The sequence below is a fragment of the Aotus nancymaae genome, unplaced genomic scaffold (assembly GCF_030222135.1).
Source record: "Aotus nancymaae isolate 86718 unplaced genomic scaffold, 86718_ANA_hifiasm-v0.15.2.pri h1tg000049l, whole genome shotgun sequence".
NCBI lineage: Eukaryota > Metazoa > Chordata > Mammalia > Primates > Aotidae > Aotus > Aotus nancymaae.
The window spans coordinates 33,446,900-33,470,141 of NW_026988463.1; the positions used below are offsets into that span (position 1 = coordinate 33,446,900).

General features: G+C 50.1%; 1 protein-coding gene and 1 pseudogene across 2 annotated transcripts in view; one reads left to right on the forward strand and one right to left on the reverse strand.

Moving 5' to 3' along the window:
- IL17RA (interleukin 17 receptor A) overlaps positions 1–4,993 on the reverse strand; it is a 33,587-nt gene extending 28,594 nt beyond the window's left edge. Inside the window, exon 1 of one of the 2 annotated variants that reach the window (XM_064362811.1) lies at positions 4,814–4,993. Coding sequence is in view for 1 of the 2 variants with exons in the window: in XM_064362810.1 (XP_064218880.1) it covers positions 3,464–3,601 (138 nt within the window). In the remaining variant the exon portion in view is untranslated. Of the gene's footprint in view, positions 1–3,463; positions 3,602–4,813 lie in introns of those variants that run through there. The other variant, XM_064362810.1, reaches the window with a different exon arrangement.
- A 7,511-nt stretch (positions 4,994–12,504) lies between these two features.
- LOC105718425 (kazrin-like) lies at positions 12,505–13,723 on the forward strand (annotated as a pseudogene).
- The last annotated feature ends 9,519 nt before the right edge of the window (positions 13,724–23,242 follow it).

Consider the following 23,242-nt stretch of genomic DNA (forward strand, 5'->3'; position numbering starts at 1 on the left):
CTGGGCAACAGAACCAAGCTCTGTCTCAATCAATCAATCAATCAATCAATAAGAGACACCTCTAATAGGTCACTATTCTCTACCCAGAAGGTGAAGGTTAAGAAGAAGAAATGAAAGATTCTATTCAATTCAGTGCACTCAGTGAACACTACTGAGTGCCTGAGAGAGAAAGTGGGCTTTGAACTTATAAGCACAGCCTGCTCTCATTCTCAGCCTGGCACTCACTAGCTGTGAGACATTGGGCCAACGACCCAGCCTCTCAAAAGCAGGTTCATCCTGCCAACCTTGTGAGCTGTTGTGAGCATGGGATGAAGGGATACTTGTGAACCACCGGCACAGTGCCTGGCACAAAGAACACAACTTTGTGGACTTTGGAAGATTGGCATGATGAAAGTGGCTTCTGGCAAGCAGAAGATAAAGGGGTTTAACTGAGCACTTGTTCTACAACCACAAGTCAAAACCGCGAACGCTCAGGGAAAAAAGCCTGTAATGAAACACACATCCTGTCTGTGAACTTATGTGTTAACATTCACCCTGGCCAACTCTTACGTTGCTGCTATCTTTCCTATGGGCGTTTCTCCAGGCTGGCGGTCATGGGAAACCTGCATGAAGCCTAGGCAGGGGGCAGGGCTAACCACAAGGAAATGCACAGGGAAATGCAATTATTGATGGTTTCTCCTGTGTTGATTTCTGTGGGGAAATAAGCCTTCTGGGTTTTGAGGTGCTAACCCCAGGCAGCTGGCACCAGTGCTAAGGTGGGTCTCAGTCTGCCACTACTTTCCAAACGTAGCTGACCGTTTTTTCTTTCATTCATGCATTCTTTTGTTCAGTCAACACATATTGATCGAGCCCCTGCATCCTGTGCTTCAGCACTGAGCTAGGAACAGAACAGGTGTGCAGAAGCCTCCTCCCTGTCTGAGGATAGTCATGGAGGGCTAAGTCTAACTGGGCTTTGGACAGACACTTATATTATGGAAAGTGGCATGGGCTTACTTTGAGAAGGCTCACCCGGTCCTGCCTTTGCGGAAATGAGGGAACCCAGCCCCAGGCAGCCTCAAAGCTCAAGACTGAAGAGACAGTAAGTGCAATGTCGCATGAAAATCCAGGTCCTCCGGGTACCACCTCTGTGGCCTTTCCTCCCCTCACTATATCGCATTGCATCAACTAAAACACCAGTAAGGGAGAGAAATTTGAGGGGTGTGTTTTCTTTCCTTCTTTTTCTTTTTCTTTCTTTCTTTCTCTCTCTCTTTCCCTCTCTCTTTTTCTCTCTTTCTTTCTTTCTTTTCTTTTTTGAGACAGAGTCTCACTTTGTCGCCAGGCGCCAGGCTGGAGTGTAGTGGTGCGATCTCGGCTGACTGCAATCTTGGCCTCCTGAGTTCAGGCAATTCTCCTGCCTCAGCCTCCCGAGTAGCTGGAACTACAGGCATGCGCCACCACGCCCAGCTAATTTTTGTATTTTCGTAGAGACAGGGTTTCACTATGTCGGCCAGGATGGTCTCCATCTCTTGACCTCGTGATACGCCCACCTCGGCCTCCCAAAGTGCTGGGATTCCAGGCGTGAGCCACTGTGCCCGGCCCGTTTTCTTTCTTTTTAAAAGAAGTAGTCAATAGAGCCCAGAGCTGTCTGTCCCTGGAGATGAGCTGTCTGTGAGCCAGTTGTATACAGAATGGTGTGAGAGGAAGGACAAGAACGAGAGACTGCAGATAATTACGAACAGTAAGCCTCGCTCTCCAGTCCTCCCCGTAGCCAGGCTGTGCTTCTGTTCCTGACTGGCAGCTGCTTCACTATGCAGTGAAATAGCCCAGCACACAGGGGACTCCCATCTCCATTTCCAGCATCTTTTCTCAGGGTCCTATTACACAGACCCTCCATTCCGGCCACACACCATACCCTGTCCCACCTAAGGACCTTGGCTCACGCCCTTTCTACCACCTGGAATGCTCCTGTTACTCCCACAGGGCTGCCCAAATGACTTTTCCATGAAGGACACCCCAGCTGGAAGTCATTTTTCTTTTCCCTGGAATTCTGTACATTTAGCAGTTGTGCAAGCAGCTTGGTACAGGCTGCCTTGTTATCCAGTTCCTAACTTCAAGCCTTGTTCCTCCCCTAGGGAGGTCTCTAGGGTCCCTAGTTAGGTCTCTGGACATTAGGGTCCCCATCTTTATAGTTCCAGTTTCCAGCATGGCACCCTGCACTCTGCAGGCACCTGACCAATGGCTATTAATCCAGGCGCACGAACCCTTCATATCAGAACACTTCCTACACAGCCTGCTGGAGGGACCAGCTGAGCAGAGGTCTCTCTGCTTTGCCCATCAATGGAAGTCACAGGACATTTCTCAACACTATTCACCTTAAAAACATCTTTTTTTTTTTTTTCCTGCGAAATAGTCACTCATCCTCCACCCTCTTTTGGTAAATCCTCCACAAAATTAAATAAGGAGAAATGCCCCTTTGTTTCACATCCTCTGACTCAGATACTGAGCACTATTCCCTGGGGTCTGGTGGAGGGGAGGAAAGAGGAGAGCTTGGGGGTGCGGGGGAAAAGACAGTATATTGTGGAGGGACACAGCGTTTTGCTGTTTTCTTTCTTTTTTTTTTTTTTTTTTTTTGATGGTTCTGGCTCACAGAAAGGCCACTACCTGAGAGGCGGCTGGGTCACCTCCTGTGAGCGCTGCGGGGCTACCTCTTGACAGCTACAAACTTGTGGTTCTCCCACCGCGCGCTCACCAGGTTCCCAGACTCAGGTGGTGGTGGTAGGGGGTGCGAGAGGCGGGACAGGCGCCGTCTTAAGACGTTCGCTCATACTCAGGGCTTCGCGCCTCTGGGCAGGCGGCCCTCAGCCAGCCTCAGTACAGCTCTCCCCGAAACGTGGTGCCGCGGCGGCTCTGCGAACGCGGAGTCCCTCTGTGGGGCGCGGCTGAGGGGGCTCACCTCCCTACGGCCGCCGTGGGCTCGCCCGGCTCCGTCGGCGGCACGAAGGGCAGGGCTTGAGGGGCGCTCCCAAGGGCGCGATGGGCCTCCCGAGGGACGTGCACGGTGCACGGCGCACGGCGTGGAGCCGGGTCCAGACCCGGTGTGTCCCACCCGGGCCCTTCCCCACAGCGCGTTTCCGCCAGCCCTGCCCGCCCCTGCAGCCGAGCGCCGTGCCGCGGCCTCCTTCCCCGAACTCCGCGGCCCGGGGCGGGGAGGCTGTCAGGGCCGCCTCCAGTCCCGACGGCAGGCCGGTGGTGCCACACGCGCCGCGCGATCTGCCGCCCCCTCACCCCCAGTCCCCACCGCAGCACCGACGGCCCGCCCAGGCGCCGCGGTATCCGCGCCCGAGCCTTGGAGCCCCTCTGAGTCCGCGGCGCGGACTTCCTGCCTCCCTAGCCCGGGCGGTAGTCCCGGCCGTCCGCGCCTCCGGCGACCCTGCCCCGCGTCCGCAGCACCCCGACAGCGGCCGCGCCCCCCGCGGAGTCTCACCGGCTGGGAGCAGACCAGCGCCGGGTGGTCCAGGAGTCGCAGGGAGGCGCCACCCGGGGCCAGCACGCCCAGGAACAGCAGGAGCAGCCCCAGCGGGGGACCCGGGACGGCGGGCGACGGGCTGCGTGCAGCCCCCATGGCCCCGGTGGCGTGGCGGAGGGCTCGGCCCGGCTGGGGGCGCAGCGAACTATCGTTCCGGGTCCTTCCCCTCCGCGGTGAAGCTCGAGTCGGCACCACTCAGCTCGCTTCCGGCTTCCAGCCCGGGCCCAGGGGCGAGCCGGGCCAGGGACGGGGAGGGGCTTAGGCTGGGGCGGGGAGGGGCTCCGGCTGGGGCGGGGAGGGGCTCCGGTTGGGGCGGGGCCTCCCCGGTTCCTCCCTGTGCCCCTCCTCCCGGCCCTCCGCGCAGTCCTTCCCGCGTCCCTCCGCGGCCCTCCCCAGCTGCGCGCCCCAGGTGCGCTCCTACCGCTGCTCACCGGCCTGGCCCGTCCGACCTTAGTTGCACCCGCGCTAGGATAGCTTCAACTCCAGCCAAAGCCTCGCCTACCCACACAAGCACCCTCCGCCCTGGCCGTTCTGTGGCAAAGTCGATTTTAATCCTTCGCCCCATTCTCTTGACTCTTGGACCCGTTCAGACTTCTTGTTTCTTTCCTGGGTCATTGGACGTCAAATCCCAACTTGGGATTCCAGGAAGTCCATTTTCTTACTCCTTGTCCCTTTTATTTTTATTGTTTATTAATTTTGAGACGGAGTTTCACTCTTGTTGCTCAGGCTGGAGTGCAGTGGCGCGATCTCGGCTCACTGCGGCCTCCGCCTCCCGGGTTTAAGCTATTCTCTCTCCTGCCTCTGCCTCCCGAGCAGCTGGGACTACAGGCACGTGCCACCACTCCCGGCTAATTTTTGTGTTTTTAGTAGAGATAGGGTTTCGCCGTGGTCTCGAACTCCCGACCTCAGGTGATCTGGCCTCCTCGTCCTCCCAAAGTGCTGGGATTACAGGCGTGAGCTGCAGCGCCCGGCCTTAGTTTTTATTTTGTTTTATTATTTTAGACGGGGTCTCTCTCTCTGTCTTCCAGGCTGAGATGCAGTGGTGCAACCACAGCTCACTGCAGCCCAGGCCTCCCGGGTTGAATTGATCCTCCTGCTTCTGCCTCCTGAGTAGCTGGAACCGCGGGCCCCGTCCCATTTTATCGTCCCACCACTTTGCCTGGTTCTGCTCGCTGTGCTTTCCCTGGCTTTCCTTTCTCTTTCTCAGGACAAGGACAGCTCTGGGCTGCAGGGAGGAGGGGACAGCACTCACTTCCAGCCTCCTGGCTCGGCTCGGGGACCCTGAGTTCCTGGAAGGCAGGCACCCACCTGGTATGTGCGACTCTGTGTCCCAGCCGCAGCTAAGAATGGCAATTCCCCAGAGGCGCACTCCACGGCCGCGGAAGCTGTCGCCAGCGAAGTACGCGTCTCACGAGTCTCCTCCTTAGCACACGCGCCGCCAGCGGCCTCTCCGCTCCGGACCCTCGAGGGCCCTTCCAAGCTGGCCCACGCTTCCCCTATCCTAGGTTCCCGCCTCCAGCCCGTCCCGCCCGAGTTCATCCACGCGCTCTTGCCCACTCGCCTCTCCTCCCTTCCTCCCAAGCCCACCAACGTCTGCTTCTTGCTTATCAAGTGCTATTCTGCCTGGCCTTGACACGCACGGAGTCTGTACTCCGTGGCTTTTCCCTGTATCTTCCACTGGCCTCGAGAGAGGGCCCACATCTGGGGCGGCGGATTTTCTGGCTTCCCGAAGTACTCGCAAACCCCAGCGACATCTCTATGAGCCTCGCCCGCAGACACGACCCAGCTGAACGAAACCTGAAGCTCAGTGGCCTTCAAAATATCGTTGCTTGTCTGTTTCTAGAACAATTTTGGAAAACTGCATCCTGTCATACATTTTTAAGATGACATCTAAAATTCTCTATCCTAAGTCTAAATAGATGTAGCGGATGTGATTGTTACGTAAAAATTGGTGGCTGTCCTAGGCACCTTCTAAGATGGCTCCTAGGATCCCACCTCTTGGGAGTCACGACCTTCTGAATCCGCCTCCCGGAGTGTGGGCTGGACCCAGAGGCTCCGTTCTAACAATAGAATGTGAATAGAAGACAAAAATGATGGGATGCCACTTACAAGATTAAGTTACAAAAAGATCCTGACGTCTGTCCTGCCCAGCCCCTCCCACTGAGCTCCTAGCTCTTAGGGAAGCCATGCTGTGAGTCGCCCTGGGTGGGGCCCAAGTGGCCGAGAATGAGAAAGGCCTCTGTCCACTGCAAGACACTGAGAACCTCATCCATCGTTGCAAATATTGGTACGTAATTGATCAAAATAATGTAAATATACGTTAATGAGTAATTATTAAACATGAACTGTTATTTGAAATCCGTTTTCTTCCTAATTAGTTCCTGTCTCTGTGAACAAATATTGCTTATTCATAGAACAAAACAACATTCAGCATTTTAAAAATATTTTACGATTATTTTTCTTTTTTTAAAAAACGTTAGATGTAATCCCAGCACTTTGGGAGGCCGAGGCGGGTGGATCACGAGGTCAAGAGATCGAGACCATCCTGGTCAACATGGTGAAACCCCGTCTCTACTAAAAATACAAAAAATTAGCTGGGCATGGTGGCGCGTGCCTGTAATCCCAGCTACTCAGGAGGCGGAGGCAGGAGAATTGCCTGAACCCAGGAGTCGGAGGTTGCGGTGAGCCGAGATCGCGCCATTGCACTCCAGCCTGGGTAACAAGAGCGAAACTCCGTCTTAAAAAAAAAAAAAAAAAAAAAAAAAAACGTTAGAAATGATCTCACAATATTTCCCAGGCTGGTCTTGAATTCCTGGGCTCAAGCCATCCTCCTGCCTTAGCTTCCCATAGTACTAGGATTACAAGCCTGAGCTACCACCCCAGCCTACAACTATTTTAAATGTAAGCCTTAAAAAACTGCTTACATAAATAACTATTATATTTGTTTCATCAATTCTTTGAACCCCTTTTCAGTCATATGCCAAAAATCACATAGCCATCTGTCACCTTTTTAAAAAAAAAAAAAATAGGATCTCACATCTCAGCTCACTGCAACTTCCACCTCCGGAGTTCAAGCAATTCTCCTGCTTCCTCAGTCTCCCAAGTAGCTGGGATTACAGGCGTGAGCCACTGTGCCCAGCCCCCAGGGGCTTTTATATACATTCTAAAATGTGTCCCCCAAATTTCACGTTAGAAACTTAATACCCAGGACTGATGAGTGGACTACCTTTCTTCTAAAAATGAGAGAAGGAAAAAAAAGACACGTATGAAACAAAAGTGTGGGGAAAGAGAGGAGCCTCCACCCACACCTGACACCTTGACAGCTGTGGCAGGCAAGTGTCTGGAAGAGGTCATGGGGATGTTGATACCCTGGAGGTCCATTCCCTTCAAATCTATTCACTTCAAGCCAGGGCGAGCAAGTTTTTTTCTGGAAAGTGTCAGATAGTAAATATTTCAGACTTTGCCAAAGCTATTCAACTCTGACCTTGTAGCAGTCAACAATATATGAACAAAGGACTGTGTCTGAGTTCCAATAAAACTTTATTTATGGACACTTACATTTAAATTTCTTTCTTTCTTTTTTTTTTTTTTGGAGACAGTCTCGCTCTGTCACCAGGTGCCAGGCTGGGGTGCAGTGGCGCAATCTTGGCTCACTGCAAACTCCACCTCCCAGGTTCAAGCAATTCTCCTGCCTCAGCCTCCCTAGTAGCTGGGACTACAGGCGCGTGTGACCACGTCCAGCTAATTTTTTTGTATTTTTTAGTAGAGATAAGTTTTCACCATGTAGGCCACGATGGTCTCGATCTCTTTACCTCATGATCCGCCCACCTCGGCCTCCCAAAGTGCTGGGATTACAGGCATGAGCCACCGCGCACAGCCTTAAATTTCGTATAATTTTCATTTGTCCCAACATATTATTTCCCTTTTGATTTTTTGCCCCTGACCATTTGAAACTGCAAAACTAACTTAGCTCCCTGGAGGTTACAAAAACAGACAGGACAGACTTGGGCCATAGGCCCTAGTTTACTGATCTGTGCCCTAAACTTTCCAAGGCATGCCTCTTGGAAAGTCTTAATGTAACCTCAGGGTAATATGTACTCTCATTCGAAATTGCTATTCTGGTTCTGAACTCTGCCTACATATTAGAATCCCATGAGGTGCTTTTTGAAATACGAGTGCACTGCCACACCCTTCCATGCTGATTCAGTTGGTCTGCAGTGGGGTCTGAGTGTAAGTATTTTGAAAGTTTTCCAGGTACGTCTAACGTGCAGCCTGACCTTGGACCAATGTTCTAATTGCTATAAACTCTGCAACCCTCTCCGGACACAACGCTGCTTTGCGCTGTAGTTACCATATCTCATCCAAAGGCATCATCATTGAAAGATAAGGCTTAATTTTAGGAATTTTAAAATGTAGAAAATGAGTGTCTTCAACAGGACGAAATACAGTTTTTTTAAATTTAATTTTTAAAACATATATATGGGGCCGGGTATGGTGGCTCATGCCTGTAATCCCAGCACTTTGGAAGGCCAAGGTGGGTGGATCATGAGGTCAAGAGATCGAAACCATCCTGGTCAACACGGTGAAACCCCGTCTCTACTAAAAATACAAAAAATTAGCTGGGCATGGTAGCACGTGCCTGTAATCCCAGCTACTCGAGAGACTGAGGCAGGAGAATTGCCTGAACCCAGGAGGCAGAGGTTGCAGTGAGCCGAGGTCGCGCCATTGCACTCCAGCCTGGGTAACAAGAGCAAAACTCCGTCTCAGAAAAAAAAAAAAAAGAAAGAAAAATTATGCTTTTAAAAAGTGAATAGTTCACAATGGTGTTTCCAATGTAATTCTCATTTAGCCAGTCCTTAATTGTTTTTCAAAATAAAAATGTGGGCTGGGTGTGGTGGCTGACACCTGTAATCCCAGCGGTTTTGAAAGCTGAGGCGAGAGGATCACTTGAGCCCAGGAGTTTAAGATCAGCCTGGGCAACATGGTAAAACCTCATTTCTACCAAAAATGAGCCAGGCATGGTGGTGCGTCCTGTAGTCCAAGCTACTCAGGATGCTGAGGTGGGAGGATTGCTGGAGCCTGGGAGGTTGAGGCTATAGTGAGCTGACAACACACCACTGCACTCCAGCCTGGGTGACAGAATGAGACATTGTCTCAAACAAAACAAGGCCAGGCGCAGTGGCTCACGCCTGTAATCCCAGCACTTTGGGAGGCCGAGGTGGGCGTATCACCTGAGGTCAGGAGTTTAAGACTAGCCTGGACAACATGGTGAAAGCAATCTCTACTAAAAATACACAAATTAGCCAGGTGTGGCAGTGTGCACCTGTAATCCTGGCTACTCAGGAGGCTGAGCAGATAATTGCTTGAACCCAGGAGGCAGAGGTTGCAGTGAGCCGAGATGGCGCCACTGCACTCCAGCCTGAGGGACAAGAGCGAAACTCCATCTCAAAAAAAAAAAATCTTAGGAACAACATATCTATTAAATTCAACACAATATTCCCCACTAAATGTACCAGAAGTGAGAGTTCCAAGTTGCTAAATATATCAGTTACATTTTATGGAGATTGAAAGATGGACGCCTCTTACCTGATGGGAGAATGCCACCAAACTGTACAAGTGATTAGCTTTGATTTCTAAGGGGCAAATAAACAGATGTATAGAGTTTTCTTGCCTAATCACTTGTCTTAGAGCACAAGACTTTCCAGAATCCTGATTTTCAGAATGTGGCTGAGACATGTCAGTGCCATTTTTCTCAGAGGTGCGTTCTTAGCGGAGATAAAAATTGTTCCTTTTCTTTTATTTTTTTTTAGAGACGGGGTCTCGCTATGTTGCCCAGGCTGGAGTGTAGTGGCTATTCACAGGCGTGATCCCACTACTGATCAGCATGGGAGTTTTGACCTGCTCCGTTTCCAACCTGGGCCGGTTCACCCCTCCTTAGGCAACCTGGTGGCCCCCCTTCCCGGGAGGTCACCATATTGATGCCGAACTTAGTGCGGACACCCAATCGGCATAGTGCGCTACACAGCCCAGAACTCCTGGACTCAAGCGACCCTCCCACCTCAGCCTCCCAAGTAGCTGGGACTATAGGCACGTGCCACCACGCCCGGTGAAATTGTTCCTTTTCTATTTTTATTTCTAAGAGGAATTAGAGTTAGAGCCAGAGAGAGCTATTTAAAGAAAAGGATGGGGAGCCAGTCCAAGGAATGTTAAACTGAAGTCCATAGACAGAATCTAGGAAGTTTGTAAACACTTGGAAATCATTTGAAAAATGTTTATTTGAGTGTGCTTTTTCTCTGGAAAAAGAATTCATAAATCTCATCAACTTTTTGTAAGAGTTTTGGCATTGACAAAACTAACCCTAACCACCACCACCACGCAACCAAGCCACAACACTGAGGCCCTGATAGAGAAATTATGTGACTGAGGCCATGCATGTAGTCAGTGGCAAAGCCCAGGGTAAAGACAGCCAGACGGTGTGCTTGGTAAAGAAGTTAGAAGTTTTTAGCTCTCAGGCTAGGGGGCTTCCTGTTACATGAAGCCAGAGTAGAATAATTACATGCAGGAATAGCAATTACATTTACATACATATACATATGTATTTTGAGACAGACTCTTGCTCTGTCGCCCAGAGTGGAGTGCAGTGGCATAATCTCAGCTCACTGCAATCTCCGCCTCCCGGGTTCAAGCGATTCTCCTGCCTCAACTTCCCCAGTAGCTGGGACTACAGGAGCCCACAACCATGCCCAGCTAATTTTTGTATTTTTAGTAGAGATGGGGTTTTACCATGTTGGCCAGGCTGGTCGTGAACTCCTGACCTCATGATCCGTCCACTTCGGTCTCCCAAAGTGCTGGGATTACAGGCATGAGCCACCACACCTAGCCTAAATTTATATATTTTTAAAAGGGTACATTGGTCAGGCGTGGTGACTCACGCCTGTAATCCCAGCACTTTGGGAGGCTGAGATGGACAGATCACTGAGACAAGTAGTTCGAGACCAGCCAGGCCAAGAGCAAAAACCTGTCTCTACTAAAAAGACAGAAATTAGCCAGGCTTGGTGGCGGGTGCCTGTAATCCCAGCTACTCAGGAGGCTGATGCAGGAGAATCGCTTGAACCCAGAAGAGGTTGCAGTGAGCCAAGATTGTGCCACTATTCTCCAGCCTGGGCAACAGAGTGAGACTCCGTCTCAAAACAAACAAACAAAAAAGTACATTGAGATTTGAAGAAAAAGAAGAGGACTGTAGGTGACGGACTAGAAATAATGTTGGGAGAAATAATATGAGATGAGTCCATAGAATGAGAGGCTGAGAATTTTCATTCCTATTTACGGGAGGAAAAGAGAATGAGGTGGTGAGGGGTACAGAACAACGAGAAAGTCCTTGTCAATCACATGGCTAGAGACTAATGATCACTGAGAAGGAAGTAACATATACAAACATATGCAGAATATTTCTCAATCAAAATTTCACTAGGGTGCTGCAGAAGTAAGCTGGGTTTACTTCATCAGCGGAAAACCAGAAACACACAGCACCGAGATCCTCACCAGCCTTGTCCCAGAACTCAAATGTGAGGATGAGACAGTCCCTGGGGGCACAGTTGAAAAAACTTCAGAAGATGTCAAGAGAATCACACTTAAAGAAGTTTTTGTTTTTTTTTTTTCCATACAGAGTCTTGGTCTGTTGCCAGGCTGGAGTGCAGAGGCGCGATCTCAGCTCACTGCAACCTCTGCCTCCCAGGTTCCAGCAATTCTTTTGCCTCAGCCTCCCAAGTAGCTGGGACTACGGGTGCCCACCACTGCGCTCGGCTAACTTTTGTATTTTTAGTAGAGACGGGGTTTCACCATGTTGGCCAGGATGGTCTCCATATCTCTTGACCTCGTGATCCACTCTCTTTGGCCTCCCAAAGTGCTGGGTTTACAGGTGGAAGCCACCGCGCCCGGCCAAGTTTTTTTGTTTTTTTGTTTTTGTTTTTGTTTTTTGAGACAGGGTCATCTCCCTCTATCACCCAGGCTGGAGTGCAATGGCTCATTGCAACCTACGCTTCCCTGGTTCAAGTGATTCTCCTGCCTCAACCTCCTGAGTAGTTGAGATTACAAGTGTGTGCCACCACACCTGGGTACTTTTTGTATTTTTAGTAGAGGGGGGGTTTCACCCAAACTCTTGATCTCAAGTGATCCACCCACCACGGCCTCCCAAAGTGCTGGGATTATAGGCGTGAGCCACTGCGCCCGGTCGAGACTCAGACTTCTATCTCCATGATCCCCCTCCCTCAAATCCGCCCCACTCAAGCGTGCAGAAAACTCCCTGACTCATGCATTCTGCACTGGAAAAATGAGATCGAGATGGCCAACCAGCTTCTCCACCATCGTGGGTTCACTGACAGGAGACCTGTCCCTAACTCAACCCACAGAAAGCAACTAGTTTGCCTGAAAGGAGAAATATCTCAGAGGACAGCCAGAGACAGAGGGGAAGAACAGGATCGTCTCCAGCCCTGGACCCTTTGCTCTAACTTGGCTGAAGGAGACAGCGAATCAGCGTGGCTGTTCAGCAGCAGCACGTGGTAGGTTTGTTTCAGCGGTCCCCTGGGCACAACTCCTAACCATCCTTCCCACACTACTGAATGTCCCCTTTGAGACCTCCCTCGTCCCAATGGGTTGCATTTAACTGCTTTCTACACCCAGGCAAACCTGGCTTATGCCGCCATCTAGTGTCAAAAAGGAGGCGGTGACCTAGTTGGAAAAAAAGAAATAAAGAAATAAATCAACAGGTAAATTAAAAATAAAAACTCTGGCTGCCGAATTCCTCGCGTGCGGCGGCCGCGGACCGCCCGGCGTCCGGCCGGACGGAGAGCCCTTGTCCGGGGCGCCTGGGCGGCCTAGCGGGCGTCAGGGGCGGCGCTCGGCTGCGCCCCGATGCGGCGGTGACCCCTGGGGCTGTGAGCCCAGCGTGCGCCGTCGGAGCCCGCCGCGCCGCCGCGGGCAGCGCCCCCGGGGCACCTGGCATGCGGACGGCCGACTCGGGCTCGTGGGAGCGCGTCTGCCAGCTGGCAGCGCAGGGAGAGCCGGCGCCTTCCTGCGCGCCCCCCGGGACCTGCAACCTGCGAGCCGTGCGTGGACGCGGCGGGGCCCGGCGATCGGCCCCGTGCCAGGGCGCCCCGGGTCCGAGCCGATGGCGACTGCAGCCAGCCGGTGCTCCTGCGGGAAGAGGTGCTGCGGCTCCAGGAGGAAGTTCACCTTCTCCGGCAGACGAAGGAGATGTTGGCAAAGGACCTGGAGGAGTCACAGGGCGGCAAGTCCTCCGAGGTCCTCTCGGCCATCGAGCTCAGGGTCCAGCTGGCCCAGAAGGAGCAGGAGCTAGCCAGAGCCAAAGAAGCCTTGCAGGCCATGAAAGCTGACCGGAAGCGCTTAAAGGGCGAGAAGACGGACCTGGTGAGCCAGATGCAGCAGATGCATGCCACGCTGGAGAGTCGCGAGGAGCAGCTCCGCGACTTCATCCGCAGCTATGAGCAGCACGGCAAGGAGAGCGAAGACGCGGTCAAAGCGCTGGCCAAGAAGAAGGACCTGCTGGAGCGCGAGAAGTGGGAGCTGCGACGCCAAGCCAAGGAGGCCACACACCACGCCGCGGCCCTGCGCTCCCAGCTGGACCTCAAGGACAACCAGATGAAGGAGCTGGAGGCCGAGCTGGCCATGGCCAAGCAGTCCTTAGCCACGCTGACCAAGGACGTCCCCAAACGGCATTCCCTCGCCATGCCGGGCGAGACGATGCTCATGGCAACCAGGAGCGGGTGGTGCAGGGGGACCTCCCGCTGACCGCAGCCATTCGGCAGAGTCAACAGACTCTCTGCCACTCACACCCCCCTCACCCTGCGGACCGGCAAGCGGTCAGGGTGAGCCCCTGCCACTCCCGGCAGCCCTCCGTCATCTCCAACGCATCTGCCGCCGAAGGTCGTCCACACCCAGCGACATCGACTCCCCTCGACACCGGACGCACTCCCTCTGCAACGGCGACAGTCCCGGCCCAGTTCCGAAGAACCTGCACAACCCTATTGTACAGTCACTAGAGGATCTTGAAGACCAAAAACGGAAAAAGAAGAAAGAGAAGATGGGATTCGGCTCCATCTCCCGCGTCTTCGCCAGAGGGAAGCAGCGGAAGCCCCTGGACCCCGGCCTCTTTGATGGTACCACCCTGATTATTACATAGAGGAGGGCGCGGGCTGGTGATACGCGCTTCCCTGCGCCTACTGCCGGCAGGCGTGTCTGTGCATGTGGCCGTGCATGGGGTGCGCGTGCGTGTGCGCGTGTGCTCTGGCACACATGGGTGCTGGGTGTGGCCGAGCGCCTCTCACAAGCGAAAACACGAGTGTGAACCCCTGGCCCCTGCGTCGCCACCTCTGTAATCGATGTACATACCGCAAACCGTGTGTGAACCTGTCAACTCTGTCGTCTTTGGAGCGATACGGTTGTGTTTTTAATGTGGTTTATTATTTTTCTTCCGTGTTTGGTTTTTCTTTTTTTTTCCTTTCTGTTTGGTTCGTCGGTTTGTTTTTGTTTTTTCCCTCCTTTCCCCACCCCTCCTCCTTTTTATGAAACTTGAAAACTTGAAGGACTGCTGTGTATTTGTAAATAACAAAACTATTGTGCACTCAAAAAAAAACAACAAAAAACTCCAAGCAAACATATCAGATAAAAACCGAAACAAGCCAGACAGAGAAGACAAATAACAAATCCTTTAATGCAAAGACAAAGACTCACATCACAGGAAACAACAGCAAAGAGGAGAACGCTGACCTCAAATGGACAAAGCAAGGAACCAGTTGTTACTGACCCTAACGAGACAATATGCGAACCTCTGACCAATAATTCAAAATAGCAGTTTCGAGAAAAGTCAGTGCTCTCCAAGGTAACATACAAAAGTAATTCAGTAATTTACAGGAAAAATTTAACACAGAAATTGAAATTTTGAATAATCAAACAAAAATATTGGGGTTGAGAAATAAATTCACTCAACTAAAGAATTCATGGACAGGCACAGTGGCTCACTCCTGTAATCTCAGCACTTTGGGAGGCCGAGGCAGGTGGATTGCCTGAGCTCAGCAGTTCGAGACCAGCCTGGGCAACACGATGAAAGTCCGTCTCTACTAAAATAAAAAAAAAATTAGCCAGACATGGCAGCCTGAGCCTGTAGTCCCAGTTACTCGGAAGGCTGAGGCAGGAATATTGCTTGAACCCGGGAGGCGGAGGCTGCAGGAGCTGAGATGGTGTCACTGCACTCCAGCCTGGGCGACAGAGTGAGACTCCATCTCCAAAAAAAAAAAAAAATCATTAGAGGGTCTCAATCAGCTAAATGAATCAAGTAGAGGGAGAAAACCAGCAAGCTCAAAGACAGGCTTCTACAAAATACACAGAGGAGCAAAAACAAAAAAAAGAATCAAATGCAATAAAATTGTCTGCTAAGCCGGGCGCGGTGGCTCACGCCTGTAATCCCAGCACTTTGGGAGGCCGAGGTGGGTGGATCACGAGGTCAAGAGATCGAGACCATCCTGGCGATGATGAAACCTTGTCTCCACTAAAAATACAAAAATTAGCTGGGCATGGTGGCACATGCCTGTGGTCCCAGCTACTCGCGAGGCTGAGGCAGAAGCGCTTGAACCCAGGAGGTGGAGGTTGCAGTGAGCCGAGAGTGCGCCACTGCACACCAGCCTGGCAACAGAGCAAGACTCTGTCTCAAAAAATAATAATAATAAAATAGAATAAAATAAAAATAAAAATAAAAATAAAATTGTCTGCTAAATATAGACAATTACCTCAAAAGACCAAATCTAAGAATTCTTGGTGTTCAAAAGGGAGTTGAGGCAGGCACGGTGGCTCACGCCTGTAATCCCAGTACTTTGGGAGCCGGAGGTGTGAGAATCACGAGGTCAAGAGATCGAGACCACCCTGGTCAACATGGTGAAACCCCGTCTCTACTAAAATACAAAAAATTAGCTGGGCATGGTGACGCATACCTGTAGTCCCAGCTACTCGGGAGGCTGAGGCAGGAGAATTGCTTGAACCCAGGAGACAGAGGTTGCAGTGAGCTGAGATTTCGCCACTGCACTCCAGCCTGGCGCCTGGCGACAGAGCAACTCTGTCTCAAAACAAACAAACAAACAAACAAAGAAAAACACACAAAAGGGAGTTGAGCAAGAGCAAAGGGTGGAAAGCTGATTCAAAACCAAACACAAACCCAGAAAACTTTCCAAACGTGAAAAAGAGACAAATACCCAAGTACAAGAAGGTCAGAGAACACCAGACAGTTCAACCCAAATAAGGCTGCCAAAAAGCATATAATCACAAAACGCTCAAAGGTCAAGGACAAAGAAAGGGTCCTAAAAGCAGCAAGAGAAAAGAAGCAAATAGCAGATAAAGAAGCTCCAGTTGGTCTGGCAACCGATTTCTCAATGGAAATCATACAGCTCAGGAGGGAAAGGGATGACATTTTGAAAGTGCTGAAAGAAAAACACTGTCGTTTAAGAATACTGTATTAGAGGGCCAGGCGCGGTGGCTCACGCCTGTAATCCTAGCACTGTGGGAGGCTGAGATGGGTGGATCACCTGAGGTCAAGAGTTCAAGACCAGCCTGGACATCATGGTGAAACCCCATCTTAATTAAAAAAAAAAAAAATTCTGTATTAGAAAAACGTCTTTTCAAATATGAAGAGTACATAAAGTCTTTCCCAGACAAATAAAAGATTAGAGCGTTCACCACCGCCAGACCTGTGTTACAAGAAGTGAATGCTGGCCAGGTGCGGTGGCTCACGCCTATAATCCCAACACTTTGGGAGGCCTAGGTGGGCGGATCACAAGGTCAAGAGATGGAGACCATCCTGGCCAACATGGTGAAACTCCGTCTCTAAAAAAAAAAAAAAGGCCGGGCGCGGTGGCTCATGCCTGTAATCCCAGCACCTTGGGAGGCCGAGGCGGGTGAAACCTCGTCTCTACTAAAAATACAAAATATTAGCTGGGCGTGGTGGTGCGCGCCTGTAGTCCCAGCTACTTGGGAGGCTGAGGCAGGAGAATTGCTTGAACCCAGGAGGCGGAGGTTGCAGTGAGCCTAGGTCAGGCCACTGCACTCCAGCCTGGCGCCTGGTGACTGAGTGAGACTCTCTCTCAAAAAAAATTAAAAAAAGAAAAAGGGTGAACAAATACCTGTGTGGTTTCACTTATACAGTACATAGCTCGATGCCATATGAAATGAAGAGGTATGTGGGCTGGGCACGGTGGCTCACGCCTGTAATCGCAACACTTTGGGAGGCCGAGGCGGGCAGATCACCTGAGGTCGGGAGTTTGAGACCAGACTGACCAAGATGGAGAAACCCTGTCTCTACTAAAAATACAAAATTAGCCAGGCATGGTGGCGCATGCCTGTAATCCCAGCTACTAAGGGGCTGAGGCAGGAGGATCGCTTGAACCTGGGAGGTGGAGGTGGCAGTGAACAGAGATCCCACCATTGCACTCCAGCTCAGGCAACAGAGCAGGACTCAGTCTCAAAAAAAAAAAAAAAAGAGAGAGAAAAAAAAGAAAAGAAGTGCAAATGAAGAGGTATGTGGAACTTGGTGATATGAAAATGGAAACGAAAAACCTGATAACAATGCAAGGGGAAAAAAATCAGGATGGGGAAAACAATCCCCAAAAAGGATTATGGAAATCGCTAAAGAGTGGAGAAACTAAGTAGAAATAGAAAACCAAGTATATACGAAAGGCTTGAAAATAATTTTTTTTTTTTTTTGAGACGGAGTTTCACTCTCGTTACCCAGACTGGAGTGCAATGGCTCGATCTCGGCTCACCGCAACCTCAGCCTCCTAGGTTCAAGCAATTCTCCTGCCTCAGCCTCCCGAGTAGCTGGGATTACAGATGCGCACCACCATGCCCAGCTAATTTTTGTATTTTTAGTAGAGATGGGGTTTCACCATGTTGACCAGGATGGTCTCAATCTCTTGACCTCGTGATCCGCCTGCCTCGGCCTCCCAAAGTGCTGGGATTATAGGCGTGAGCCACTGTGCCTGGCCTGAAAATAATCTTAAAATGTGGTGATTAGTTACACAGAGCTGAGTGCAATGGCACGTCTGCAGGTCCCACCTACTCAGGATGCTGTGGCCGGAGAATCCCCTGTGCCCTGGGAATTCAAGGATACAGCAAGTATTGATTGCATCTTTTTTTTTTTTTTTTTAAAGACAGGGTTTCACCATGTTGGCCAGGGTGGTCTCGAACTCCTGACCTCAGGTGATCTGCCCACCTTGGCCTCCCAAAGGGCTGGGATTACAGGCGTGAGCCACCGTGCCAGGCCTATGATTGCATCTTTGGATAACCACTGTACTCCAGCCTGTACAGCATAGTAAGACACCATTTGAAAACAAACACTAGGCCGAGTGCAGTGGCTCACGCCTATAATCTCAGCACTTTGAGAGGCCGAGGCTGGCAGGTCACTTCAGGTGAGGAGTTCCAGACCAGCCTGACTAACTTGGTGAAACCCCATCTCCACTAAAAATACAAAATTTAAAGGCCGGGCGCGGTGGCTCAAGCCTGTAATCCCAGCACTTTGGGAGGCCGAGGCGGGTGGATCATGAGGTCAAGAGATCGAGACCATCCTGGTCAACATGGTGAAACCCCGTCTCTACTAAAAATACAAAAATTAGCTGGGTGTGGTGGCGTGTGCCTGTAGTCCCAGCTACTCAGGAGGCTGAGGCAGGAGAATTGCCTGAACCTGGGAGGCGGAGGTTGCAGTGAGCCGAGATTGCGCCATTGCACTCCAGTCTGGCGCCTGGCGCCAGAGTGAAACTCCGTCTCAAAAAAAAAAAATTTAGCCAGGTGTGGTGGCAGGCTCGTAATCCCAGCTACTTGGGAAGCTGAGACAGAAGAATCGTTTGAACCTGGAAGGCAGAGTCTGCAGTGAACTGCGATTGTGCCACTGCATTCCAGCCTGGGTGACAAAGCTAAACTCCATATCAAAAAAAAAAAAAAAAAAAAATTAGCCAGGCCTGGTGACCTGCCTGTGACCCCAGCTTTTTGGGAGACTGGGGCAGAAGAATCATTTAAACCCAGGAGGTGGAGGTTGCAGTGAGCCGAGTTCCTGCCATTGCACTCCAGCCTGGGAGACAAAGACCACGTCTCAAAAAAAAAAAAAAAAAAAAAAAATGCTAGGCCAGGTACAGTGGCTAATGCCTGCAATCCCAGCACTTTGGGAGGCTGAGGAGGGTGGATCACTTGAGGTCAGGAGTTCGAGACCACCCATGGCCAACATGGCGAAACCCCATCTCTGCTAAAAATACAAAAATTAGCTGGGCTGGTGACGGATACCTATAATCCAAGCTACTCAGGATGCCGAGGCAGGAGAAACGCTTGTATCTGGGAGGTGGATGTTACAGTGAGCCAAGATCACACCACTGCACTCCAGCCTGGGCAACAGAGTGAGAGTAGCTGAGGCAAGAGAATTGCTTGAACCCAGGAGGCCGAGGTTGCAGTGAGCTGAGATCATGCCACTGCACTCCAGCCTGATGACAGAGCAAGACTCCATCTCAAAAAAAAAAAAAAAAAAGTGGGCCAGGAGCAGTGGCTCACGCCTGTAATCCCAGCACTTTGGGAGGTTGAGGCGGGTGGATCACGAGGTAAAGAGATTGAGACCATCCTGGCCAACATGGTGAAATCCCGTCTCTACTAAAAATACAAAAATTAGCCGGGCGTGGTGGCACGCACCTGTGGTCCCAGCTACTTGGGAGGCTGAAGCAGAAGAATCGCTTGAACCCAGGAGGTGGAAGTTGCAGTGAGCCAGGATTGCACCACTGCACTCCAGCCTGGTGACAGAGCAAGACTCTGTCTCAAAAAAAAAAAAAAAAAAAAAGGGCCGGGCGTGGTGGCTCAAGCCTGTAATCCCAGCACTTTGGGAGGCCGAGGCGGGTGGATCACGAGGTCAAGAGATCGAGACCATCCTGGTCAACATGGTGAAACCCCATCTCTACTAATACAAAAAATTAGCTGGGCACGGTGGCGCGTGCCTGTAATCCCAGCTACTCAGGAGGCTGAGGCAGGAGAATTGCCTGAACCCAGGAGGCGGAGGTTGCGGTGAGCCGAGATCGCGCCATTGCACTCCAGCCTGGGTATCAAGAGCGAAACTCCGTCTCAAAAAAAAAAAAAAAAAGAAAAGGAAAAAAAAAGAAGTGAGTGCTAAGGAGAATTCTTCAAACTGAAAGAAAAAAATGCATGCAAAAAGAAAACATTTGAATGTATGAAATCCACTGGTAAAATTATGTATATGAACAAACCCCAAATATTCTAATACTATAATTTCAGTGTGCAATCCGATTCCCCTGTTACTGACATGCTGATGGCTCGCTGTCCACCTCATCTTCAGCACTCGCCCCCCTCCCCCACTTGCCTCACACATCACACTCCAGGAATATTAAAACAAAGATCACAATTGTTTTTTTAAATGTTATTTTTAGAGATGGGGTCTTGCTTTGTTGCCCAGGCTGGAGCACTATGGTGTGATTCGTAGCTCACTGCAGCCTTGAACCCCTGAGCACAGGCGATCTTCCCACCTCAGCCTCCTGAATAGCTGGGACTACAGGCATGCACCACCACGCCTGGCATATTTCAAGAAAACATTTGTAGAGATGAGATCTCGCTATGTTGCCAGGCTGGTCTCAAACTCCTGGGCTTAAGCCATCTGCCCATTTCAGCCTCCCAAAGTGTTGGGATTACAGGCGTGAGCCACCGGCCTGACCACTGGTTTTTAAAATTGTTTGCTTACATAACTTGCTATAACATTAGATTACAAACTCTTTTGGAGGAAAGGTGACTTTTTTCATATTTCTTTGGCTTGCATTAGTAAGTATCAATAAATATGTTTATAACCAATGACCACAGAGGAGAAGCTGGAGAGAAAGAGGCTGGATGAAGTTAAAGCAGAGAGATTTTGTAAGTTTGCTTAGCTGAGCTTTGAGGTTGTATGTCAGAAACGCTATCTGAGGTGATTTTCAGCTACAGAGATAGGCCTGGTCATTTGAAAAGTAATGGATCAGGTGAAGCTCGCATTTGAAATCCTCCTCCTACTCTTCATCTTTCTCTCCTGTTTATTCTTTTTTTTTTTTTTTTTCAGACGGAGTTTCGCTCTTGTTACCCAGGCTGGAGTGCAATGGCGCGATCTCGGCTCACCGCAACCTCTGCCTCCTGGGTTCAGGCAATTCTCCTGCCTCAGCCTCCTGAGTAGCTGGGATTACAGGCACGCGCCACCAGGCCCAGCTAATTTTTTGTATTTTTAGTAGAGACGGGGTTTCACCATGTTGACCAGGATGGTCTCGATCTCTTGACCTCGTGATCCACCCGCCTCGGCCTCCCAAAGTGCTGGGATTACAGGCGTAAGCCACCGCGCCCGGCCAGAGTTCTTTATTGTCAAAGTAACTTTCTCTCAGGAGACCCCCAATCCTCCTTCCCAACAGGATCCCAGAATCAGGTTTCCATATACTCAAGCAGCAAGTTGGTCCCTCCTGAAGTGAGTTACTTCATGGTGCTTACTGTGTATTCTCTCCCGTGATGTTATCTGCAATGATACAAAAGAAAACATTACGAAGATGAGATCCTGCTGTGCACTTCACATAGATCTGTTATTCCCTTGGCAATGTCAGAAAACCAGAAGCGGTACAGTGGCTGAGCCATAGGCCAGCATCCCAAAAACCATGAGGATGCTTATGGGAAAATAAGATGTGCCACTGTTGAATAACACAGAGCATCAACATTGGGGCCCGTTTCTGGGTTTATGTTTGCCTCTTTCATTCAGGAGGTCAAAATCTGGATTCCTTCTTTTCTGTGCCCTTTCCATCCCACAATAACCAAGTAGGATATTAAACTGGCCTTTAGGTACACCTGTGGGGAAAGAGGAAAGAGGTGATTCATGTGAAGTGTAGGTTGTTGTGGGTTTTTCCCTTCCTTTTTACTAGATGAATGACATGACTCGGGAGGCTGAGGTGAGAGGATCACTATAGGCCAGGAATTCAAAAGAAATGACACTTGTACTGTGCTGTGCATGTGAGTCCATATTTTCAGGGGGAAAGACGCACATTGACAGACGCATTCACGATCACTACATATTAACTCACTACTACCTACCTCCCAATCCTCCTGCACAAAACCCCACACCATCTAAGAGATATGGCTATTTCCGGGGACCTTAGTGGATGATCACAGTTCTTCATGGAGCCATCTGTTTCTCACACCACACCCCAGATCCTCACACCTAGCAGGAACCTGAAGCCAGGGAGGTTCTCCAGACAAAAGCAAAAGAATTTCCCTTACTCATCACTTAGATTTGTCACTAGGAAGGGAGTGGTATTAGAATGTGCGCAATGTTAAGAGAGGAGAACACCACACACTGGGGCCTGCTGGCGGGGAAGCAGGACAGGAAGAGCATGGGGGTAAAGAGCTGACGCATGCAGGGCTTAATACCTAGGTGATGGGTTGACAGGTGCAACAAACCACCATGCCACACTTTTTCCTATATTAAAAATCCTGCAGATCCTGCACATGTATCTTCGAGCTTAAAATGAAAATTGAATTAAAAAAGAAATTGCCAGAGTAGGCAAATCTAGAGAAACAGAAAATAGATTAGTAACTGCCTATGGCCAGGGATGTGGGCTTGGGGAGCAAAGAGAAGTGACTCCTAAGGGGAATGAAAAGATTGTATAATTAGATTGTAAAAATTGGTGCACAACCGTGTAAATATAGTAAAAACACTGAATCACACACTGTACATGGGTGAATTGTTTTGCATGTCAAACGTGTCTTTTAGCTGTTCTTTTTTTATTAAAGAATTCTTACGGTGGTGATTTCAGGCTGTAGGGTTCTCCTGCAACAAGAGAAAAAAAAAAACAACATGAGGATCAGGTCATGCTGGGTCCTGATTCCACAGGTCTTTTAATCATTTGGTGACATTAGAAAACCAGATGTCAAACAGTCATCAAGTCACTGGCCCCCAAATAAAGCATAGAGGATGCTTGTGGAAAAGGCAGTGGGTTTTCCTGAAATATTTAGCAAGTGTCCCGGTCGGCTGAGAAATACAAAATTATTTTTCAAGAAGAAAAAGTTGCTACTGAGAAATATGCTCACTATCAGACAGTTTGTCAGTGATGCGGTGTTGTGACTGACATCATCAATCAATGTGTTACAGCGGAGAATCAATGCTGTCATTTAAAAACCTCCCAGTCTATCACGTATTAGTTGGGATGACACTCCCAAACTCCAGTGACAGTCACTGGAGTCCATGAGCAACAGAGGCCCGATTCACAATGGCAGTCAAAACTGATATTCACTTGATATTCTAGAAGCCCCAGAAAAAAACATTTCTCCTCGAGATGAAGAAATGCATCTTACCAGGTCAGAGGGCATCTCCTCCTCCTCGATGTCTTCCAGTATGCGATCCTGTAGGACCTCAACAGGACCTCAGAGAGCACAGACTGACAGGCAGTGCACTGGTGCTGCTGAAGAATCTCACAAGGAGCTTTGGGGAATGTGGACAGGGGCTGGAGTGGATGGAGTTGGGTGGTTGATAAGCATGGTGGTTGACAAGCTTCTAGAATATCAAGTGAATAGTAGTTTTGACTGAGCTGCTGCTGGACCATTCTCCTTGGTGTGGAAGAAAGGCAAAGGGAGGGGCAGAACGAAATTAAACAGCCTTGGCTTTTCTAGCTAGGGCCACCTTATCAATGTGAA